Genomic DNA, 25,300 nt, shown 5'->3' on the forward strand with positions numbered 1-25,300 from the left:
AATTGATTTTATTGATGTATTATATTAAGTTGAAATAAGTGTTCATTCAGTCTTGTTGTAATTGTCATTATTACAAATAAAAATATAAAAATTAATCGGCCGATTAATCGGTAGCGGGTTTTTTGGGTCCTCCAATAATCGGTATCGGCGCTGAAAAATCATGATCGGTCGACCTCTAGACAAGATGCTGCTGGAAGTGGTGTTGGAAGGCCAGTAGGACGCACTCTTTCCACTGGTCTAAAAAAATATCCCAATTCCCCAGGTCAGTGATTGGGGACACTGCCCTGTGTAGGGTGCCGTCTTTTGGCTGGGATGTTAAACAGGTGTTCTGACTCTCTGTGGTCACTAAAGAGCCCATGGCACTTATAGTAAGAGTAGGAGTGTTAACCCCGTTATCCTGGCTAAATTCCCTATCTGTCTCTCATACCATCATGGCTACCTAATCATCCCTAGCTTCCAATTGGCTCATTCATCCCCTCTCCCCTGTAACTATTCCCCATGTTGTTGCTGTAAATGAGAACGTGTTCTCAGTCAACTTACCTGGTAAAATAAGGGTTAAATAAAATAAAAGGTTGGCTTGATGACTGACACCACACACACACACCAGTTACTGACACCTGAGGGATGAGGAAGCTGACAGGACTTCCAGAAGCAAGTGTAGGATGAATATCAATGTTGTCCTCAGCAGGCTAGACTAATCTTGCCTGAACAGACCCACACTCACAAAACACCCACACGTTCAGGACCCCACCAATCAGGCCTTTATGGTGGAGTGGCCAGACAGAAACCACTCCTCAGAAAAAGGGACATGAATGGCCTGAATGTCAAGCGTCACATCTGGAGGAAACCTGGCACCATCCCTAAGGTGAATCATGGTGGTGGCAGCATCATGCTGTGGGGATGTTTTTCAGCGGCAGGGACTGGGAGACTAGTCAGGATCGAGGCAAAGATGAACGGAGTACAAGAGAGATCCTTGATGCTGTAATCACTGCCAAAGTACTTAGTAAAGGGTCTGAATTCTGATGTAAATGTGATATTTACTTTTTTTTACATATACATATAAATTAGCAAAAATGTCTAAAAAACTGTTTTTGCTTTGTCATTGTGGTGTATTATGTGTAGATTGGTGAGGGGAAAAAACGATTTAATCAATTTTAGAATAAGGCTGTAACATAACAAAATGTGGAAAAAGTCAAGGGGTCTGAATACTTTCTGAAGGCACTGTATGTGTTTTGACTCGAGCAGGAATGGATTGTGAGACTGTGTTGGTTCTCAAAGTGTGCTCATGTTCAGTATCAAGAATAAACCGTGCCCCATTCTAACCCTAATGGCAAACACGGTAAGCTCCATTTGGGCCCTGGGCCTATCAGTGTCACAATCACAGCATTATGCTCCTGCATTGGCTAAACACTATAGTTCACAGTGGAAAGTTAAACTCAGTGCTCCCTCAGTGGCTATTAAAGTATTATATAAAGGTATTGCACCTGTGTGAATGTTCATGTTGTTATTGTTTTACATCCATCCCTTAGGCTTTAAGGTCATTTGGTCCTGGATGTGTTTTTCCTCAATAGCATCTAGCGTGATTGTCCTGATGTCCTTGGTCTCTCCTCTCCACAGTCACCCCCACAGCTGAGAGAGGGGCATTTATATTCTACCACACAAATAGAATCTGGGCCAGACGTCTACTAGTGTTGTTAGAGGCTAGTTGAATACGAGGTCACAAAATATTCAACCCAAATATGACATCATCCTCAAAGAAAAGAATAATACAGCAGCAGCCTTGTGACCCTCTTCATCATCAACATCATCACCCATAACTGGGTCGGAGTGGAGGTTTATGCAACGGCACACAATCAACATTGACCATCAGAACAAACAACTGTATGATCACACACACACACACACACTCAAGCCTATTCCTGCGGTCATATGTCTAAGATTAAGGAGGAGGGACGCCTTAGGGGAAAATAAATCATATTGTTGCCACTGGGCTCTCCATGAAGCTACGGGGAGATTTCCTCTCTATGCAGTCACACACACACACACACACACACACAATCTGTCAGAATAATGCCAAACATCCCACCTCTCCACAGCTAGGGAGTGAGACAGTGTGCCCTCTCCTCCCTTTGCATGCCAAACTGACACCCAATAACCCAGCACTGAATTATGTGCAATGGGATGTCAGGACTGATCGTTTTCAGGGCACCAGATCCCTGGCCCTAAGCGTCAACTTTAAATGCCAGGTTGAGTTTAAATTCAGCAAAAGCTAAACCAATTAGTCAAAAATGCTAGTCGAAAATGCCAAAACCAAAAAGCAGCTTGGATAAAGTAATCAATGATTTGGTGTTGAGGTTGGATCCTTGGGAAGCATGATTTCAAGGTTTTACTGCTAACCTACAAAGCATTACATGGGCTTGCTCCTACCTATCTTTCCGATTTGGCCCTGCCGTACATACCTACATGTACGCTATGGTCACAAGACGCAGGCCTCCTAATTGTCCCTAGAATTTCTAAGCAAACAGCTGGAGGCAGGGCTTTCTCCTATAGAGCTCAATTTTTATGGAATGGTCTGCCTACCCATGTGAGAGACGCAGACTTGGTCTCAACCTTTAAGTCTTTACTGACGACTCATCTCTTCAGTAGGTCCTATGATTGAGTGTAGTCTGGCCCAGGAGTGTGAAGGTGAACGGAAAGGCTCTGGAGCAATGAACCACCCTTGCTGTCTCTGCCTGACCGGTTCCCCTCTCTCCACTGGGATTCTCTGCCTCTAAACCTATTACAGGGGCTGAGTCACTGGCTTACTGGTGTTCTTCCATGCCGTCCCTAGGAGGGGTGCGTCACTTGAGTGGGTTGAGTCACTGACGTGGTCTTCCTGTCTGGGTTGGCGCCCCCCCCCTTGGGTTGTGCCGTGGCGGAGATCTTTGTGGGCTATACTCGGCCTTGTCTCAGGATGGTAAGTTGGTGGTTGAAGATCTCCCTCTAGTGGTGTGGGGGCTGAGCTTTGGCAAAGTGGGTGGGGTTATATCCTGCCTGTTTGGCCCTGTCCGGGGGTATCATCGGATGGGGCCACATTGTCTCCTGACCCCTCCTGTCTCAGCCTCCAGTATTTATGCTGCAGTAGTTTATGTGTTGGGGGGCTAGGGTCAGTCTGTTATATCTGGAGTATTTCTCCTGTCTTATCCGGTGTCCTGTGTGAATTTAAGTATGCTCTCTCTAATTCTCTTTCTCTCTCTCTTTCTTTCTTTCTTTCTTTCTTTCTCTCTCTCGGAGGACCTGAGCCCTAGGACCATGCCTCAGGACTACCTGGCATGATGACTCCTCGCTGTCCCCAGTCCACCTGGCCGTGCTGCTGCTCCAGTTTCAACTGTTCTGCCTGCGGCTATGGAACCCTGACCTGTTCACCGGACGTGCTACCTGTTCCAGACCTGCTGTTTTCAACTCTCTAGAGACAGCAGGAGCGGTAGAGATACTCTCAATGATCGGCTATGAAAAGCCAACTGACTCTTGAGGTGCTGAATTGAGGTGCTGAATTGTTGCACCCTCGACAACTACTGTGATTATCATTATTTGACCATGCTGGTCATTTATGAACATTTGAACATCTTGGCCATGTTCTGTTATCTCCTTGCGGCACAGCCAGAAGAGGACTGGCCACCCCTCATAGCCTGGTTCCTCTCTAGGTTTCTTCCTAGGTTTTGGCCTTTCTAGGGACTTTTTCCTAGCCACCCCTCATAGCCTGGTTCCTCTCTAGGTTTCTTCCTAGGTTTTGGCCTTTCTAGGGAGTTTTTCCTAGCCACCGTGCTTCTACACCTGCATTACTTGCTGTTTGGGGTTTTAGGCTGGGTTTCTGTACAGCACTTTGAGATATCAGCTGATGTAAGAAGGGCTATATAAATACATTTGATTTGATTTCTTGTCCAAGACCTACACTTTTGAAAATCCTATTTGTAAATTAAGAAAATACACCATGATGAGGCCTACATATGTCTTGTTCTCTCTATAAATTCAACTCAGCAAAAACAATTCCTTATGTGTCTAAAACCTACATTTCAACAGCTTGGCCTGAGATGACCTACGTCTTTACGACATTCCAACCTTCTTGATTACACGCAAGTTGACAGTTAATACTATATAAGGGGCACGTGGTATTGAAAATCGAAGCACTCTTTAGCTGTTGATGGACTCCAACTGTCACATGGGTAATTCTTCTTATGATGTACTATTATTAACTAACGCATCGCAGGACAATATAATGTGTCCGTATTTCACCAGGAAAGAGGTACTTGCAACACAGAGAAGAAGGCTATGTGCGTGCTAGATGATAATGGAGAAAGCGTCACATGGGCGCATGGATGGACGCAGCGTCGTCCACAACATTGTCACTGACTGCGATGCGGCAGCGTTACGACACCGTTCATTCCGAGGTACCAACGCTGTCAGAGTCAAATATAGGCTAGTCTCTGGCGATCTAATTCTTATCATTGTCATTTTCTGAGTAAAATCGGATTTTAGGCTAATATCAGTGGACGGGGAAAGGATGCAATGCATCTCAAAGAACATGCTCCGGCTTTGTTGCAGATAGACAAGCACATTGAATACTGGATAGATATTGAATGTTAGGAGTCTGTATTGATATAGACTATTGACAATGCATTGCTTCAATATATCCAATAGTATAGCTAAATATTATACCACCGCAGTGACACAATAATAAACCCACACTAGCCTAATCTGAGCCGAGCAGTTGTGATTTTCTAGGCGAATATTTAGTGATATTTCGCGTGCGGCTGACAATCTCGCGGACTGTACGGGATGCCGTCGTCGGTCACATTGAATTCTAGCAGGTTAGAATTCCATTCACAGAATATGTCAATTCATAGGGCATGCTGTGCAGAATGACCACTATATTTCCAGCTATTCTAAAATGGATATGAAATAGGCATACATTATGTGACCTCCATTTTATGTTGTAAAGGAATTTCCCTATTCTCGCTTTCGAAGATTGGAGGGGAAAAGGAGGCATCCCTGTCCCGCGGATGCTGATGTGGGTTCTTGCGTTCCTGAGAGAGCGAATCACATCAGTGAGATGCACGTTGGCAAGACCTAATCGAACGACAAATAATTCGAAAAAGTAATGACAATCTTTTATCAAAGATGTCTTAAATAAAACACAACGAGAGCGTTGTGTTAGTAATACATTATTTCCATGATGAATCAATAGCCTAGGCTACTGTAAAATAATGGCTGATAAAAAGATAAAAACACATGGCCTTCCGATCGCGTGTTGTTCCGTTTCCTATCAACATAATGTAGCCTAGCGACTGTGTGTGTGGCAAACTGAACCACTGGTTTCGCTCTTCCTTCTCTCTTCTCTACCTATTTCACTTGAACAATGACAACCCCAGTCTTGGAACTGTCCCAAGACTGTACAAAATAGAGGCAGCCGGTATAGGCTACACATGCACACAACACGCAATCCTTGAGCGTCACAAGGCATGCTGCCTCATATTCTGCTTCACACACAAAAACATAACAGCAAATCTCCCAAAGGTCGCCGTTTTGTTGGAAAGAAGGTTTTATGCACGCGATCTGCAAAGCGCGATAATGCACAATAACCTGTCGTCATCTCATGTGGAGAACAGTTACTCTGTCGCTAGCGAGCTCTTGAAGGTTCCAAACAATGATACACTGTCCCCAGCATTACTGTACCTGCAGAGTCGCTGAACTTCACTTCGTTGCAGTGCCGTTTCTCCGCCACATATCACCACCCCTCATATCAGCCAGGGGCATACCGGTATGCTAAATTATGGTAATAATGCCAGATGCTAAAATGTGAATACCTGTCAACATTGCTGCACTGTTTGAGCCATGTAGGTTATTCCGCAACAGAGCAGACTTTTTCATAATCTAGTCTACCATGTAAACGGACTGCCCCAGGTTGAGAAGTGTTATTTTTCTTCTGGCGGTGGCGGGATAGGGATGGAGGGTCCTCCTTATCCCTTTTCAAACTGATGCTGCGATTTCACACAGCAGCGCGCGCCAGTGTACCACACACACACACACACACAGCTGGTCCTCGCGACAGAACATGCTGCTTCGATCCACGTAGTTCCAGAGACCAGAGAAATACCCCGCCCACTTTAACAACTGGCAGTGGCATACTGTAGTCACTACAATGGAGAACACAGGCCTATGCCTTTTGTTGCTCTGCAAAGGCTCTACTATGGGATTAGCCTTACATTTACTTTTTAGTAGGCCTATGATATATTTTTCATATCTCAGTTTGAACAAATCCTGGTGGGGGACTGGGACAATGGATAATAGTACACTGTAAAGGGGTTGCCATGAATTTGACAGTAATTTACAGGCAGCGCTGTGGCAAGTAAAATGCTGTATTGTAATATAAATGTGGTATGAAAGCAGGTACTGTGTAATGACACACAGTACAATACCGTAAAATGTACTGCATTATACTGTAAAAAAAATTACTTCATCAGATTGAATGAATGGATGAATTACATTTATTGAGGGGAGGGGTTTGTATTTCACAGTATTTCCATATAATTACAAGGAATTGGTGCAAGCAGGTTGGCTGGTTGGTAAAGTGTTTACACATTACAGCATATTAATAAATATTTGGTATTTTATATCACTTGCACCAAAGGCTTCCAAACTGGCAGCGACCACAAGGCAAAACAGACCAAAAGGACATGGCAAAATACTCAACCATTTAAGGTTTAAGACTTGCTGCCACTCCAATGTGCCCCCTATAGATTTTAAATTGATAGGGCACTATAACCACATAGGAGTTAAATTGATACAGCATTCTCATTCACAACTGCAACAAATATCCTCTTACAGTGCAAGCCTCAAAATATGTTAATGAGCTGGAAACAACAATACCCACTAGTGGTCAAGGTTTTGGGCACTCCAAAGATACAGTACCATACTGTATTCTGTGGGGTGGAATTACAGTACCAATTGAAATACAGCAACTTTCCACAATGCACCATAATTTACAGTATGCTGCAGTTAAATGTTTGATTTTTTTTTTACTGTTGATAATACCTAAAATGACTAACAGTGTAACACAATAGACCTGTTGCGTAATGACTTTTCTGTAGCCTAATTCAATAAATAATGACTGCTTGAACCCCTAATTACATGATGGGCATACATCAGAATTTTTTATTTTACTAGGCAAGTCAGTTAAGAACAAATTATTTTCAATGACGGCCTAGGAACAGTGGGTTAACTGCCTTGTTCAGGGGCAGAACGCCAGATTTGTACCTTGTCAGCTCAGGGATTTGATCTTGCAACCTTTCGGTTACTAGTCCAACGCTCAAACCACTAGGCTACGCTGCCACCCCAATGTGAAGAGGTTCAATATTATATTGCATTGTCTAAATCAAATATATAAACCCGAACCAAAAGTATTATCTTACAGTGCCTTCAGCAAGTATTGCGTTACAGCCTGAATTGAAAACTGATTACATTTAGATATTTTTGTCACTGGCCTACACACAATATACCATAATGTCAAAGTGGAATTATGTTTTTCGAAATCTTTACAAATGAATTAAAAATGAAAAGCTGAAATGTCTTGACTCAATAAGTATTCAACACCTTTGTTTTGGCAAGCCAAAATGTGCTTAACAAGTCCCATAATAAGTTGCATAAGTGCAATAGTGTTTAACATGGTTTCTTAATGGCTAACTCATCTCTGTACCCCACACATAGCATTTTCTGTAAGTTCCCTCAGTCGAAAGTGAATTTCAAACACAGATTCAGCCACAAAGATCAGGGAAGTTTTCCAATGCCTTGCAAAGAATAATTGAATATCCCTTTGAGTATGGTGAAGTAGTTAATTACACTTTGGATGGGGTATCAATACACCCAGTCACTACAAAGATACAGGCGTTCTTCCTAACTCAAACGCCGGAGAGGAAGGAAACCGCTCAGGGATTTCACCATGAGGCCAATGGTGACTTTAAAACAGTTACAGAGCCTAGGATAGGAGATAAGTGAGGATGGATCAACAACATTGTAGTTACTCCACAATACTAACCTAATTGACAGAGTGAACCTGTACAGAATAAAAATAATCCAAAACATAGATCCTGTTTGCAACAAGGCACTAAAGTAATACTGCAAAGCAATTATCTATTTGTCCTCAATACAAAGTGTTATGCATAGTGGTGGCTGCATCATGTTATGGGTATGCTTGTAATTGTTAAGGACTGGGGAGTTTTTCAGGATAAAAAAAATAAATGTAATGGTGCTAAACACAGACAAAATCCTAGAGGAAAACCTGGTTCAGTCTGCTTTCCAAATCAAATTTATTTATATAGCCCTTCGTATATCAGCTGAAATCTCAAAGTGCTGTACAGAAACCCAGCCTAAAACCCCAAACAGCAAGCAATGCATGTGAAAGAAGCACGGTGGCTAGGAAAACCAGACACTGGGAGATGAATTCACCTTTCAGCAGGACAATAACCTAAAACAAGGCCACATCTACACTGGGGTTACTTACCAAGAAGACAGTGAATGTTTCTGAGTGCCTGAGTCACAGTTTTGACTTAAATCTACTTGAAAATCTATGGCAAGACCTGAAAAGTTTGTCTAGCAATGATCAACGACCAATTTTACAGAGCCTGAATACATTTTTAAAGAATAATGGACAAATATTGTACAATCCAGGTGTGGAAAACTCTTGGGAGACATACCCAGCAAGACACACAGCTGTAATTGCTACCAAAGGGGCTTCTACAAAGTATGGATAGTTATTTCAATTAAGTATTTCTGTTTTTAATTTTCAATAAATGGGCAGAAATGTCTAAAAACATGTTTTCACTTTGTCATGTGTATATGGGTGAGAACTTTATTTTTTGAAGACCTCTGAGACCTCTCATTAAAACCTTCAGTAGCTAGCTGCTCTAAATTTAGCTTGTTTTTCCACACAGGTTGTTATTGTCTGTATCAGAGTTACCAGGTTATATTCTATACCAGAGTTGCCAAGCAACCCTCCTCCTGGGGTGCTGTTAGCTATCCTCCCACCCGCAGGAATCTGGTCTGACCCTACTACACACTTGATTCTAATCTATAGTAATAGATTCATGATAGAGCAGGGTTGGGGGAAAAAACCTGCAAGGCCAGTAGCTCTCCAGAACAGGAGTCTCCAACCCTGCTCCTGGAGAGCTACTGTCCTGTAGGTTTTCACTCCAACCCTGTTCCTGGAGAGCTACTGTCCTGTAGGTTTTCACTCCAACCCTGTTCCTCGAGAGCTACTGTCCTGTAGGTTTTCACTCCAACCCTGTTCCTCGAGAGCTACCCTCCTGTAGGTTTTCGCTCTGATGCCAGTTGAACTAACCTGATTCAGTTTATCAACCTGCTAATAAATTAGAATCAGGTGTGCTAGATTAGAGTTGGAGTGAAAACCTACAGGACAGTAGCTCTCCAGGAACAGGGTTGGAGAGCTCTGCTCTAGAACATACATTTTCCCTCTACCTGTGTGTTCACCTCAACCTACAGAGGTATCCAGATGCACAGTGGCAGTCCTCATCCCCAGTGAGAGCATGATCCTAACCGGCTAATGCAACCAATCTTTTCCGGATTCTCTCCTCTACCGCACCACAGTGGAGGCCCCAGTCAGAGTGATAGCATGATGGGTTCCCCCAACCAGGCCGTTATATAACAGCATTATGTAGACTAGGTCTAAATGCCTGCTGTGAGGGGGACTCCACCACTATCGAACGGTCTGTCACAGAGACCCAGGGTCATCACACTAACAAGATCACCCACTCACCAAGATCAGAACTACTAGTGTACAGGATTGAAAAATACTCATATATACAGTAGATTATTTTCTGTAAAAGAGCAAAAGGAAGGATCTCAAAGTGATTGAATGAAAGAACGCATGTTAATTCAACTAACATTGATTACCATAAAGCAGTCAGCTGAAATTAATATGGCATGGCACTCCATTTTCCACTACGTGTACATTACTTCAGTGTGTATCCGGGTGTAATTCTGCTATGCGCAAACTCAGTCTGATTGCAGTGATTTGATTTGAGGCTGAATTCATGGACTAAGTACAGACCCATCTCTCTGTGCTCCTTCTCTACCCCAGTTGAACCCATTTGGTCCTCAATGAATATAACGTTGGTCTTGTGTTCAACCCCCTCCTCATGCCAATCTTGTGATGGGGAAATCGCATTCCCTCGTCGAGAGAGCGTGTGGTGTGGCTGCATGGGTAATCCCGCGTCACAAGGAAATAAGAATAATCCTGTTGGAGTGTGATCATGGTCATGTGATCTGGGTGATGAATGAAGCCAGAGGGGATGGGAGGTTCTGGAATCCCTGTTGGCTCGGACTGATGACATCATGTGATGACATGTCTTTGGTCTGTTTCCTCAACTTCTCAGGTGCTGGAATGTCCTACTGACAAAATGAAGTAAGACTAGTGTTGAACAGAATAAAGCACATGATTCCGAGGTTGCTGCAGCTATTACATGGACAAAGCTATTTAACTAGTAGTAGGCATTGGCTGTCATATGAATTGAGCTAACATTTCTCACTTTGAGGCAGAATGGCAGAGACAAAAGAAGTGCCACGGGCACTTTCTACTTATCTGAACTAAATCTCAAATAAAACCTAGCAGCAATATACAGTAATTTGAGGGGCAACAGTCCCACCTACAGGACCCCATGAACTCTTAAAATAACAATCTCACAATAGAAGACATTTCAGAGATGATCATATGTATTACATTTGATCATGACAAGGAGGCACTAGAGATACCTTGACAGATATGACAAACCATAGCTATGGTCTGACTGAATAGGTATTGTGTAGCAAATCTATAGGTTTAAAGGCACTTTTACAAATCTCCTTAGCTATAAAAAAGAATGTATATGTACTTTGTAATCAAAGACACACTGAAATGTATAAAACAAATAAACTAAAAACAAGGAAAGTGCATTGGATGAACATAATCTTGTACTGATATGTACACAACATCCTCGAGACTATGCTCATTCGTAGCGATGGCACCCTGCCAAACATGTCGTGGATGGACTGAGCAAGGTATATTGTGGAGAGGGAGGATCTAAAATGTATGCAAACAGGTGGAACAAGTAAAACATTAACACCCGAGTGGAGTTTACTTGGCTGGATTAACATATTGATCGTGTTCATACAATTTGAGGATTTATGAAGTCATTTTAGTAGATTCAGTGACCAGAGAAGATATTATGAAAGCATGAAACCAATCCCATTTTTAACAAGATCAACAACAAAAAAGTAAATAAGACCAACCTCAAGTATGGCTAAATGCAAATTAACCTGGAATCGGGGATAGACTTAACAGTAAATTAATCTCCAGAAAACTCAAATTAGTATCATACGTTATGATTGGTATAGTATGTATTAATTTGTGTCTGTCCACAATTTGTTGACTAACTAGGTGGCTAATGCTAATGTTAGCTAGGGCTAATCTTAGCTAGGCTAGGGGTCGATGTCAACACCCCTGCCCGAAATGTAATTAGCATAATAATAAATAAAAAAATCCCCTTCAAAAGCAGTCTGTTTATTTCTTTATTTAACTAAGCAAGTCAGCTAAGAACAAATTCTCATTTACAATGACAGCATACACCGGCCAAACCCGGACGACACTGGGCCAATTGTGCGCCACCCTATGGGACTCCCAATCACAGCCGGTTGTGATACAGCCTGGATTCAAACCAGGGTGTCTGTAGTGACACCTCTAGCACTGAGATGCAGTGCCTTAGACTCGGGATCCCCAAGTGCTAGAGATACATTGTTTTGCACGGGCTGCATCTCAATCCACAGCATCCGTCAATGGTAGCCTTCCACATCTGCGGTGGAAGGTAGCTGAGCTACAGCGTGTTTGTCAGACCATGAGACACCCCGAAAATCGGTCTTCTCACGAAAACGTCAGTAGCATCTGAACAGTGTGGCCTACAAAACTAATATGACCACTATGGGAAGAGGACTCTCATGAACACGACCCCAACAAGCATCACGGGACTCGTCTGAAGTCGGTACTGCCAACTTCTGTCTGTAGCGTCCAAACAGTTTGGGCTACACACTAATATGACTCCTCGATAGAAAGGTGACTCTTGCAAGGTTAGTGTTAAGGTTCGCACACATGTTGTTTGTTTTGCTCTAGTGCGCTTACAAGCCTCATCTGAAAGTAGCCCGGTACCAGTACTTAAAAAAAATAAAAATAATAATAATAATAATAATAATAATAATAATATGGACATATGGAAGTAGTTTAGTGCCAAAACACTTTTGGTTAAAGCTGAAATATGTCATTTTTTGGGCGACCCGACCAAATTCACATAGAAATGTGTGTTATAGATCTGGAACTAATTTAAAGCAAGTCTAAGAAGCAGTATACCTGTTCTATGCTTCCTGTTCTTAAGTTTTGTTTTTGCGTCTTACCTTCAGTTTTGGACACCAGCTTCAAACAGCGGAAAATACTATATTTTTGGTTATGAAAAATATATTTCACAGTGGTTTAGATAGTACAATGATTACAATGACATGTGTGTGATATGTGTGATATATTTATATAATACCTAAAGGGGTCCTAATATTCAAGTCGATAAATGATCCTCGATATGAACATCTTAAAAAAAAAATCAATTTGTCAGCTTAATAGAACCTCTCCGCAGGCTTAGACCCTTAAGGATTAAGGTTACCTCGCATGCTAAGTAGTTGCAAATTAGCTAAAATGCTAAAGTTGTCAGTGATTAGATTTGCCTACCCATTCACCCCGACCAACAACCCTCCTTTCGTTTGTCTTAAGTAACAATACCAAACATAACATATACATATTTAAGTGTCCCTGATTTTCTTTTACTATGTTACATCTAGTCAATGAGACCAGCCCGAAATAAAAATAAGACATGACAATGGTCCCTTCCTTCAAGCAGCACAATTCCATTTTTTTTCTCCAAATAGTATAAATCAAAACATGCCAAACAGTTAAGTCCCTCAGCAAATCTGAAAAGACACCCACCCTTTTCCTACTTGGGAACAGGGGTGCCATTTGGGACTTAGCCCTGGATGGAATGTATGTCTTTAGTTGAAGTCTCGGTTAGAGAGGATGAGAGGAGCTACCAGGGTCCAAAGGTAGACAGCCAGGCCTATCCAGCTAGAGCTAATCTTCACCCAGACAGCTTGCATACAGCTCTGCATGGCCTGGTAGTCTGCGTCAGGTCTGGGGAGAGATCAGGACCAATCCAATCAATCACATTTTATTTACCATCACAAAAACACATAGTAGACCATGTGCAATGGTTTGAAAATTGGGTCTTCGGAGTACCATAAGACTGTTAACCTAAAGCCCAGGCATTAGCTTGGGGAGCTGACGCAAGGTCTAGAACAACATCAATCACCTCAGTTATACCTGTACACATCCCTACTTATCCCCTTAGACATAATCAAAGAAAACAGAGCTACTTACTGGTACCAGTTGGTGAGTGTCATCATGATGTAGAGGGAGGCCAGGAACAGGCTGAAGTGGAAGAAGGCGTAAGAGTAAGTGACCCCCTCTTCCTCGTTGTCCACGGCCCGTCTGACCCCGTCCTCCCACGTGGCCGCCTCGTGGTCGTCTGCAGCCAGACCCTCCTTTGTCTGCATCAGCCTGTTCACCTGGGTGTTGTTGGACGAACGGATGCTGCAGGGGAGGAGGGAAAGAGCATGAAACCCATTAGGAAAAAGGGGAAGTGATGATGTGGACAGGCTCGAATAGTCAGGATTTAATTTGAAACATAGCTCTGAACCAGTGTCTCAAATCCAGTCCCGAGGACCCACAGGCTTGCACGTTTACTCTAGCCCAGTACTTCGATCAGGTGTCTATTCTACTGTATTTTAGTCTATGCCGGTACAACATTGCTCATCCAAATATTTATATATTCTTAATTCCTTTACTTTAGATGTGTGTATTGTTGTGAAATTGTTAGATATTAGTGCACTGTTGGAGCTAGAAACACAAGCATTTCGCTACACCCACAATAACATCTGCTAAACATGTATATGTGACCAATAAAATTTGATTTGTCTATGGTCTGCTACAAAGCGTGCCCAGTCCTGTGGGTCCCCAGGATTGGCGTGAACCCTACTCTAGGTTGCAACTTCATACCTGGCGTAGAGAGTGCAGAAGAAGAAGATGACCAGTCCTATGATGCCCTGTGCATCCCACCACTGGACCCCTTGCCCTGGGGCAGGTGTAGGTGTAGGGGTGGAGGTGTTTTGTACCAGATTCAGCAGGCTGGGGTTACACTTACGGTCTGTAGGGAAAGAGGTAGAATATTGTCATTCTGATGAAGGCCATTGAAAGACAAAATGTTATGCTTTTAACATAAAGAAAAACTACAAATGATCAGCTTTTAATTATGAGCTAGAGTCACATCTATTTGATTTACTTCTTCTCTTGTGATTCTTGGCTGCAACTCATCTCATGTTGGATGAAGTGATCACTGATCAGTTGATCTTTTGGGTAAAATATGCGTCGTCACATAAATTTGTTGTTCCAGACTTCCCATCAAGTGATTTCCATGAGTCAGTACGCGGCTATGCGAGTCATTGTTACATCAGGTCATCTTTCATGCATGACCTGAACCATGACTCTTAACCAATGACTGAACAGGGGCATCAGCGGGGTCATGACGAGACTTACTGGGGTTGTTGGTCATGGCGGACCATGTGACATACATGGTGTAGAGGGAGATGAAGGACGCTTGGAGCAGGCCTGAACTGGGCTGGGACTCCTGGGGGACAACACATAAATGAACACAAAACATGAGTGTCTAACTTTTGTTCAAATACATTCACATTAACAAATAGTTCACTGTGTCATTGTTTAACATTTTGATGATCTTCAAAATTGCAAACATTGCTAATATTTTCACCCGAGTGAACTTCAGGATGTGTATGTATTTCAAAGAGAGAGGAACAAGACTGAAACAGCCTGCAAAGAAACACTGTACTCTGCAGGAACTTTCAACAGTGTGCTTTCTTGCGAGATTGAAACCTCACCTGAACTTTGGGCAGGATGGCAACAATGGAGACAATGATGCAGAAGATGAAGTTGAGGCTGATGAAGACCTTGTGTTCAGTGCAGTCGTCTCCCGTGGTGTAATAGACATAGAACACCACCACAGCAGAGAAGGCCAGGGCATAGTGCAGCACTGTGAAGGACAGGAGAGCTGTGGGAGGGGAACATAAGAAAACATCCCATTATGGATGTTAGGAAACATCTTTCCATTTCCACTAGGAGGAAACCAGGATAAAATTACACTGAAATTCCAATTTTCTTCAGGGAATTTCAGTTTACTTCCAGAACAGACTGAATAAATGAGTTAGACTACAACTTTTTAAATCAGTAGACTGTATTAACGATCAGTACCTGAGAACCAGCACTTGCCATTTCCCTCCTCAGCATTCTCCAGCCAGGACTGGTTCCAGGTGTGAGAAAAGTCCACAAGCAGGATTAGCTGGATGATGATGAAGATGAAGGATCCCAACATGCCAAAGTAGAACCACACTGGAACACACACGGCGAGTTTGTTAAAAGAGTAAGTGTGCAAGGTGTGTTTAATTGACTTCAAGTTCTTGGCAGTGGCGATGCGTCACGTGGGCCATTCTGTTATTTAATGTCACAACAATATCAGTTAGCAAACATTTTAATTGTATAAAATAAATTGCTTGATCTAAGAAAGCACATGTGCTAACCAACTGGCAGGTGTCTTCCCTGACATTTTCAACATGTCCCTGACTGAGTCTGTAATACTAACATGTTTCAAGCAGACCACCATAGTCCCTGTGCCCAAGAACACGAGGGCAACCTGCCTAAATGACTAAAGACCCGTAGCACTCACATCCGTAGCCATGAAGTGCTTTGAAAGGCTGGCAATGGCTCACAACAACATTATCTCAGAAACCCTAGACCCACTCCAATTTGCATACCGCCCAAACAGATCCACATATGATGCAATCTCTATTGCACTCCACACTGCCCTTTCCCACATGGACAAAACACCTATGTGAGAATGCTATTCATTGACTACAGCTCAGCGTTCAACACCATAGTGCCCTCAAAGCTCATCACTAAGCTAAGGACCCTGGGACTAAACACCTCCCTCTGCAACTGGATCCTGGACTTTGACGGGCCACCCCCAGGTGGTGAGGGTAGGTAGCAACACATCTGCCACGCTGATCCTCAACACGGGGGCCCCTCAGGGTTGCGTGCTCAGTCCCCTCCTGTACTCCCCGTTCACCCATGACTGCATGGCCAGGCACAACTCCAACACCATCATTAAGTTTGCAGATGTCACAACAGTGGTAGGCCTGATCACCGACAAGACAGCCTATAGAGAGGAGGTCAGAGACCTGGCCGGGTGGTGCCGGAATAACAACCGATCCCTCAACGTAACCAAGACTAAGGAGATGATTGTGGACTACAGGAAAAGAAGGACCGAGCACGCCCCCATTCTCATCGACAGGGCTGTAGTGGAGCAGGTTGAGAGCCTCAAGCTCCTTGGTGTCCACGTCACCAACGAACTGGAATGGTCCAAACACACCATGATAGTCGTGAAGAGGGCACGACAAAGCCTACTCCCCCTCAGGAAACTAAAAAGATTTGGCAATGGTCCTCAGATCCTCAAAAAGTTCTACAGCTGCAACAGAGAGCGTCCTGACTGGTTGCACTGCCTGGTACGGCAACTGCTCAGCCTCTGACTGCAAGGCACTACAGAGGGTAGTGCGTACGGCCCAGTACATCACTGGGGCTAAGCTGCCTGCCATCCAGGACCTCTATACCAGGCGGTGTCAGAAGAAGGCCCTAAAAATTGTCAGACCTCAGCCAGACTGTCCTCTCTACTACCGCATGGCAAGCGGTACCAGAGTGCCAAGTCTAGGACAAAAAGGCTTCTCAACAGTTTTTACCCCTAAGCCATAAGACTCCTGAACAGGTAATCAAATGGCTACCCGGACTATTTGCATTGTGTGCCCCCCCCCAAACCCCTCTTTTACGCTGCTGCTACTCTGTTTATCATAAACTCAGAAAAAAAAGTAACGTCCCTTTTTCAGGACCCTGTCTTCGAACGGTATTTAGTAAAAAAATAATAACTTCACAGATCTTCATTGTAAAGGGTTTAAACACCGTTTCACACGCTTGTTCAATGAACCATAAACAATGAATGAACATGCACCTGTGGAACGGTCGTTAAGACACAACTTACAGACGGTAAGCAATTAAGTTCACAGTTATGAAAACGTAGGACACTAAAGAGGCCTTGATAAGAGAATTATCTAATAAAGGTAAATGAATCAATAAACCATTATGAATTATAAGTCATGTAGCATGCTTAATGAATAATCAATGTAATGATCGATTAGTCCGATTAGTCCCAGAAAGTCTAGTAGAGGCTGGAGAGGGAGAGAAATGTGTGTGTGTGTGTGTATTTAGTGTGCCCAAGAGAGCAGAGGACAGATGGTAAAGGGAGTAAAAACTTCAAGGGGTTCCTAACCTTGAGGGAAAGGAACAGGCAGAGCAGGATAGTGATAAAAAGTGTGGAAAGTCAAAGGGGAGATGCAGTTCACCAACAGTTTGTGTGTAAATGCATGTGCGTAAGTAAGGAAGAAACTATATAATGACCGTTTTGTTATCTTGACCTCAGAACGTTCTCTGAATAAAGCCGAATGAACCTTTTGCAGAAAGCTGAGTCCTTGCCTAATTATTTAACCCATTGTCTTACAAACCTTGGGAATTAGTCAAGGCTTATTGATTGTTAATTATTATCATTAAGATATAAGATTCTTTTATCAGGCCTTTCTACTGACTCTGAAAAACACCAAAACAAAGATGCTCAGGGTCCCTGCTCATCTGTGTGAATGTGCCTTAGGCATGTTGCAAGGAGGTATGAGGACTACAAATTTGGCCAGGGCAATAAATTGCAATGTCCGTACTGTCAGACGGCTAAGACAGCGCTACAGGGAGACAGGACGGACAGCTGATCATCCTCGCAGTGGCAGACCACGTGTAACAACACCTGCACAGGATCGGTACATGCAAACATCACACCTGCGGGACAGGTACAGGATGGCAACAACAACTGCCGGAGTTACACCAGGAACGCACAATCCCTCCATCAGTGCGCAGACTCTCAGCCTATTGCGGACAGAGGCTGGACTGAGGGCTTGTAGGCCTGTTGTAAGGCAGGTCCTCACCAGACATCACCGGCAACAATGACACCTATGGGCACAAACCCACCGTAGCTGGACCAGACAGGACTGACAAAAAGTGCTCTTCACTGACGAGTCGTGGTTTTGTGTCACCAGGGGTGATGGTCGGATTCGTGTTTATCGTCGAAGGAATGAGTGTCACACCGAGGCCTGTACTCTGGAGCGGGATCGATTTGGAGGTGGAGGTTCCGTCATGGTCTGGGGCGGTATGTCACAGCATCATCGGACTGAGCTTGTTGTCATTGCAGGCAATCTCAACGCTGTGCGTTATAGGGAGGACATCTTCCTCCCTCATGCCGTACCCTTCCTGCAGGCTCATCCTGACATGACCCTCCAGCATGATAATGCCACCAGCCATACTGCTCGTTCTGTGCGGGATTTCCTGCAAGACAGAAATGTCAGTGTTCTGCCATGGCCAGCGAAGAGCCTGATCTCAATCCCATTGAGCACGTCTGGGACCTGTTGGATCGGAGGGTGAGGGCTAGGGCCATTCCCCTCAGAAATGTCTGGGAACTTGCAGGTGCCTTGGTGGAAGAGCAGGGTAACATCTCACAGCAAGAACTGGCAAATGTGGTGCAGGTCATGAGGAGTTTCACTGCAGTACTTAATGCAGCTGGTGGCCACACCAGATACCGACTCTTGATTTTGACCCACCCTTTGTTCAGGGACACATTCGATATCTGTTAGTCACATGTCTGTGGAACTTCTTTTTTTTGCTGAGTTGATATGCATAGTCACTTTAACTATACATTCATGTACATACTACCTCAATTGGCCCGACCAACCAGTTCCCAGACATGGGAACTAGATAGCCCGGTTAACCATTGTTATCTACATTGTGTCCCACCACCCAATCTTTTACGCTACTGCTACTCTCGGTTTATCATATATGCATAGTCACTTTAACCATCCATCCATCCACATACTACCTCAATCAGCCCAACTAACCGGTGCCCGTATGTAGCCTCGCTAATGTTATTTTGCACTGTTGTTTTTATTTCTTTACTTACCTGTTGTTCACATAATACTTGGATGTTTTATTTTTAATTGCACTGTTGGTTAGAGCCTGTAAGTAAGCAATTCACTAAAGGTCTAACACCTGCTGTTTTCGGCACACGCGACAAATAAACTTTGATTTGGTCGCTTTCCCATTCTATTGTTGTTTTGGTACATTTTGGTTTAGGAAGGCAGCTTGGTGCTTTGTGGTGGAGGGGCAGGACGGAAGAGGCGTCGTTAATCTTCTCTGGTTGCACGTGATTGGCTGAGGGTGCGTCACCGCAGCACCTGCTGGGAGAGCTAGCCAGCAAAAGCCCCTAATCGGTGCTCCATTGATTTAGAGTAGCAGTGCCCGCCCAAGTAGGCTCATTGTCATTGGCCACAGTCTTATGCCCGGTAACTTTCATTGAACTGATGTCAACTTCATAGCTAGCTAGTTGTTTACCACGTCTTCAAGCTAGGTAGCTTAGCTAGCTGAAACATGTCGATTCAAATGCAAGTGGTTGGTGGTGGATCATGGAGCAGTGGCTAACATCACTTTTGAGGTTGGTTAGCTATAATATCCTATAGGTTACATGTCTTATTGTTGATGTCTGATGGCAGACTAATACCCATGGAACCCCATGTACAAGAAGGGTTAGTTTAAATACCTTTGATGGAACTGTAAAGGTGCAATAGATGAAGCAAGGGAATAGTGTTATAACGTTGCATATTGTTAACCGGGCACCATTTGTAACAGGCAGCCGGAGTCGCGATATTGCAGACCAATTACTAGCTAGTTTACTCGACTACCGTGGTCTTCCGTGCAATACGACCTAAAAATACGGGAAGTAGTCGTAAACCAAATCATAAACCAAATGTTATAACGTTTGTGTGTGGCTCAAAACTCCTATCTGGGATTGGTTATTAGTGCATTCAATGTGTAGCCAGTGTAGTGTACTGGTTTCGATGCATTTGAGCTTTGTTGATAGAATTTTCCCCACCAATATTTTAACGTTAAATCGCCACTGGTTATTGGGGTTTAGAGGAAAATATTTTAAGAAAAAGCATGAGCTGGCGCACACCCAGAGAAAATGATTCAGTGTAGAGGTGCTGATTAATGGTGAATAAAACTGTAAGCTATAAAAACAAAGGAGAGTTGCACATTCCATATGAATAATCTCCCAGTCATTTATTATGTAAAAAACAACCAATGTTGCAGCATCACTGTGCCTTCTTCAGGGTGAAGAAAATATTTAACATCGTAGTAATGGTGTATACCTGTGTTGAACGTCCCGTCTGGAATGAAGAAGGCTCCTACAGTTATCCCCACCAGTACGAGGAACTTGAAAAACCAGAATCTGAGAGGACAAAGCAACAAGCATTCATTCAATAAAATCACCTCATACAAAAACAGGTCCTGTGTGTGTGCTCCATAAAAAAATACGCTGGTCATATTTTTGGGCAGTATCATCCTCTAAAAAACCTTCTGTATGTAAAATATTGTGTAAAATAAATAAATGTGACTCTGGAATACAACATGTGGTTGTTTCCAACATTAGTGCTTTTTTCCCGAAAGTTAAAGCCGCTTCGTGTTTTGTTTCCTTGCCATGACACTAACGAGTATTGGGATACTGGTATCGTCCTAGCCCTAATATTTTATGCTGGTATGTAAACAAATAAGAGTGTGGGGAATGTGGCACTGCCCTGGCCTGGCCAGCAGAGGGCAACATTGTATCCCTGAAGATCACCATCCACTACTATAAAAAGGTCAGCTACATACCCGTTCTGTAGGGAGGCTCGGGGGTCCTTGCTGCTGCGAACACGGATCATGATGATGAAGAACAGGAAGAAGAAGCAGGCCATGGCAAAGCACATGCGATACACAGACTTGTAGCCCACGATGACATCACAGTTCACCTTGTTCACGATGCCTGGCATGGGTATGGAGGTTCCGCCCACACAGAACCCTGGTATCTGATAGACCAGTAAAGAAACAGTAAGAATAGAACCAATAATGTACATTGTCAACCACTGGGCCATCTACACCAGCTTGTGTGACCAACTGGGTTCGAACCAGGGTCTCCTGCGAACCACAATCCTGTTAACCCGCTGAGCTAAAGCCTTGGAATTAGTTCAGGGAGCTAACACAAATATGTAGGTCTCAAGCAACTCTACTCATCAAGCAACCAAGACCAGGGTTGTGTGGCGTTACCTTCTTGAGCTGAGTCTCCATGCCAGGTAGGATCATGATGACAGAGACCAGGGTCCCCAGCAGCAGCAGGAAGGAGAAGGCCAGCCGGGACACAGTGGAGTTATAGGTGGAGGGACAACATCCTGACAGCAGACAGGGAGCAGAGCCACACAGACACGATGCCTGGAGGAGGGAGGTGAGGGAGAGAGGGGATAAGAAATAGGACTGCACAGACGAGTCGTTTTTGGTATGCCAGAGGGAGAAGATGAGGGGGCAGATGAGCTAATGACGCAAACGCATGCATGGTGTGTGCACAACAAAAGTACTGTGTGCTACCGCCTGTTATTGTTATGGCAACCATCGCAACTCTTATGTTTTCCAGCCAAACGAGCCCAGACAACTGAAGGTAGTCAGGCCAGTTACAATGACAAGGGCTGCCAGTCATACGGTTACAGTACAGCAACGAACACAGCCCCCTGCCTGATGTGCCCTTTCTCAATCTATAGCGTTACATGATTCCAGGTCTTCCCTCTCCTTGCCACCTCCTCAAATATCCAAGGTCCCTTTCAAATGTGTTTTGAGAAGGACAGAGGATAGGATGGGAGGAATCAGGACAGATGAATTGAGAAAGAGACCCAGTGTTGGGTACGTGTTGTATGTGGTCACAGAAGGTCCGTGCTCCACTGGAGGCATCGCTCACTGCTCTCTGATGAGTCAGGCAGATTGTCAAGTCAAGATACTATGTGTGATACTACTGAGGCATAGGCTAGATCAGCCCAGAGACATGAAGCATAGTTTAGTCGAGCACAGGGAAGCCTATGATGGGGTAGCAGGGAAGGATCAGCCCTCCTTCATTAAAGGATTGCAAGCTATGAAGGCTGTATGCACCAGGGTAGCAGGCCATGCAACAGGCAGTCGAGCAGCACTCATAAGCCTTGCCTCTGGAAAGTGTAACCGTTTAAATTGTAGGTTTTTTTGCTGACCTGAGAATGTGGGACAAACTTCAATAGAAGGGGTCAATACGTATATCACTCTATGCATTGTAATTTGCGGTATGTGCGTCCAAAATTTGAAGAAATTCACCTAATGGCTCGAGTAGGCCTAGAAAACCTTTTATATCAAATCATATTTATTTCACAAGATCACTGAACTTGCCCGTAACACGGCATGAAATATAAAAGGGAATATTTTAGTCGTGCAGCTAATTTGGTGTGAAGAGCGTGACGCACTGAAACACGAAATTAATCAATATAAAACTGCTGACTTTTCTGCAAACAAGTGTCTGTTTTCCAAACGTAGGTACTTACGATCAACATAAAACACAGCATATACCTACGGGGAAAACAGAGGACATGTGTGTATTTACATACGGAGCCACAAACGTCGTTGCGCTCTCTCACTCTTACAAAGTGAGCAAAACGACACATAAATAAGTTAAATAATTGATACTTACACAGCTGGCGATTGAACACAATGCCATACACGCTCCCATTTTAGTTTAGAACGAAAAACCCCGTCTTAAGTAAACGTAGAAAACACCCAAAAGTCAAGAAGTGTAAGACTTCAAACTTGGAAAAGTTGTTTAGTAAAATGTGTAGTTTCGTCCGACGCGAGCCAAGCAGTAGTGTCTGAAGAATCAGTTACACCCTGTTGTTCATCGGTAACTCAACACCGTCAACGGTGATAGTTCCATGGGCGTCTTTATCCAACTTCTGTGACTAATCAGCTGCTGATGCGTTGAATAATTTAATTATATAAAATAGGATAGACTGCGACTTAAAGTACTGCATTACATTTTTTATATTAAAAACAAAAAGGTGTTCTGTAATAAAAAATAGTTGACACACACCAGGGGCGAAAATCTGATATCAACTTTGGAGGGGACAATTACATGAAATTTTCTCAAGAGCAATTCCTGAGGGGGACACCAAAAGTAGTGCTGTAACACATAGCCTACATTGTAATATGGTAAATGTATATTGAGGAACCAAAGAAATAAGGTGTTTGCCGTACTCCTAACTACCGGTACCCAAAACTACACAACTAATCACAACAGCAATACCATTGCCTTTAACAAATCTTAGTTCAGTCACCAGTTTAAGTTGAGAGTGGGGGTATCCATGGCATTTTCCAATTATGTTCCTATTTTACAAGTAAAAAAAATGGAGAACCTTTCATAATGTTGCCAAACTCAACAAACTTACCTGAGACTCCCTGTCTCTGCCAGTCTGTCCCTGCATATCTGTCCCCAACTCTGCTGTCTGTGTGCCATCTGTTGCCTGCTCTGCCTAATGACATCATTGTGAAACATTTCCATTAGAATTTCATTTCTTTCTTATGAACATTTTATCAACTAGTCTTTGAGATATTAGGCTACTAGGGTTCTTACTATGCGTTTTGGTGTATTGAAAAATACTCTGATGTCCGTCTTTTATTTTTCTGCCATTTTTCTACCTGGCTGGCTGGCTGGCTGGCTACACACACAGTGTGTAGGTTATTTACAGTAAGAGATGGGCTTCTATCATCTTCTATCATTCTATTTGGGCTTCGATCTAAAAGGTAGCTAGCAAATGGGAAACGGATTAAAATGACAAGAGTTGACAGCTGTATGAGTTTACCATTTACACAACATATGCTGCAACCTTTTGTAATTTTAATAGTTTGTTTCATATTGGCTGGCTTCCAACAATAGCTGAATTTGCAAAGCTAGCGAGCACCAATTCAGTTTCAGTGGTGTTTGCAATAATCTTTGCTACCCGGGTTAAATAAAGGTGAAATAAAATAAATAAATAAAAGTTCCCTTGCGACAATTTAGCTTTTGCAACGAGACCATTAAATATATTTAAGACAATGGTAGAAGAGAGTGTAGTTCTGTTCAGTTTGGACTTCAGTTTATCGCTAACCTTATCACAGGGACTTTGAAGCACTAACTTACATTAGGTTTCTATGAGAGAATTGCCAGAACAATCTGAGATACCAAAAATATTTTCAGACCATCCTGGAATCGCCCTTAAGTGTCTGCGGTGTTTGGCTATAAACTAACCTGCCTAACATAGAGACAACGTTCAATGTATTGGTACTGTTCGGGGGATACTGTAGGCAGTGTAGGTCATATCATGACAAGAAAAAGCTGAATGTGTTTGCTCATTTTTGTTTAATTTCTAGCTGTGGTGAAAATGTCCCTGTCTATTAATTTGCCTGCACAATTAGAATGATTTTTCAGTTGAGTAAGGAATCTGGAACTAGCTGCTACAGAGGACTTAACTACTCTAACAACATAACATTTGTCAAGTGCAAATGGGGTAAATGGACCGTGGTTTACTACTGATGCTGCTCCCTAGTGATGTTGAATAGTCAGGGAAAGAGGTGATTTACACATTTGATTGTACAGGATTTAATTTATCAACAAGCATTAAGATGATTTATATTATATACAAATGTACATTTCTCTCTGTGTGTGTGTGTGTGTGTGTGTGTGTGTGTGTGTGTGTGTGTGTGTGTGTGTCAGGGGCGGAAATCCCGGGGGGGACGGGGGGGACACGACTCCCCCATCCTGGGAAAAATATGATTTGTCCCCCCCAATATATCACTGAAACATAACTATGTAATTTAAATAATATTAATAATACGCAATGAAAGCAATTGTGCTGATTATAGACACTTAATAGCGCGTTTTTAAGTTTCAAAAGACCCCCCCACCCTTTGCCTCACAATGGTTTGATCCACTGCCAGTTCCTTAGTTGGCAAGGTAACAGAGGGGTCGTATCTACTGTCTGAAAGGCACTCAATGAACGTAACTGATGTGAGGTTAATCTAGTCAATCGCGCACACACACTAGCTGAATATGCAGAG

The 25,300-nt window shown here is 43.2% G+C and overlaps 2 protein-coding genes and 1 long non-coding RNA gene across 3 annotated transcripts in view; 1 reads left to right on the forward strand and 2 right to left on the reverse strand.

Moving 5' to 3' along the window:
- Window positions 1–5,855, reverse strand: part of LOC115173754 (transcription factor HIVEP3) — a 39,701-nt gene extending 33,846 nt beyond the window's left edge. Inside the window, exon 1 of the mRNA XM_029732120.1 lies at window positions 5,713–5,855. The gene's annotated coding sequence lies outside the window, so the exon portion shown is untranslated. The remainder of the gene's footprint in view (window positions 1–5,712) is intronic.
- A 6,659-nt stretch (window positions 5,856–12,514) lies between these two features.
- On the reverse strand, window positions 12,515–23,129 carry LOC115173755 (serine incorporator 1-like). Its single transcript, XM_029732122.1, has 10 exons — window positions 22,902–23,129; window positions 21,470–21,631; window positions 21,038–21,231; window positions 20,536–20,615; window positions 15,443–15,580; window positions 15,073–15,242; window positions 14,714–14,804; window positions 14,177–14,324; window positions 13,499–13,711; window positions 12,515–13,252 (listed from the first exon to the last, which is right to left on the reverse strand). The coding sequence occupies exons 1-10, from the start codon at window positions 22,938–22,940 to the stop codon at window positions 13,114–13,116; spliced, it is 1,374 nt and encodes a 457-aa protein (XP_029587982.1). The 5' UTR covers window positions 22,941–23,129; the 3' UTR covers window positions 12,515–13,113.
- LOC115173756 (uncharacterized) lies at window positions 19,497–20,793 on the forward strand. The gene is made up of 2 exons (XR_003871661.1): window positions 19,497–19,820; window positions 20,497–20,793. It is a non-coding gene; the product is annotated as an uncharacterized LOC115173756 (long non-coding RNA).
- Window positions 23,130–25,300: the final 2,171 nt, after the last annotated feature.

The sequence above is a fragment of the Salmo trutta genome, chromosome 34 (genome assembly GCF_901001165.1).
Source record: "Salmo trutta chromosome 34, fSalTru1.1, whole genome shotgun sequence".
NCBI lineage: Eukaryota > Metazoa > Chordata > Actinopteri > Salmoniformes > Salmonidae > Salmo > Salmo trutta.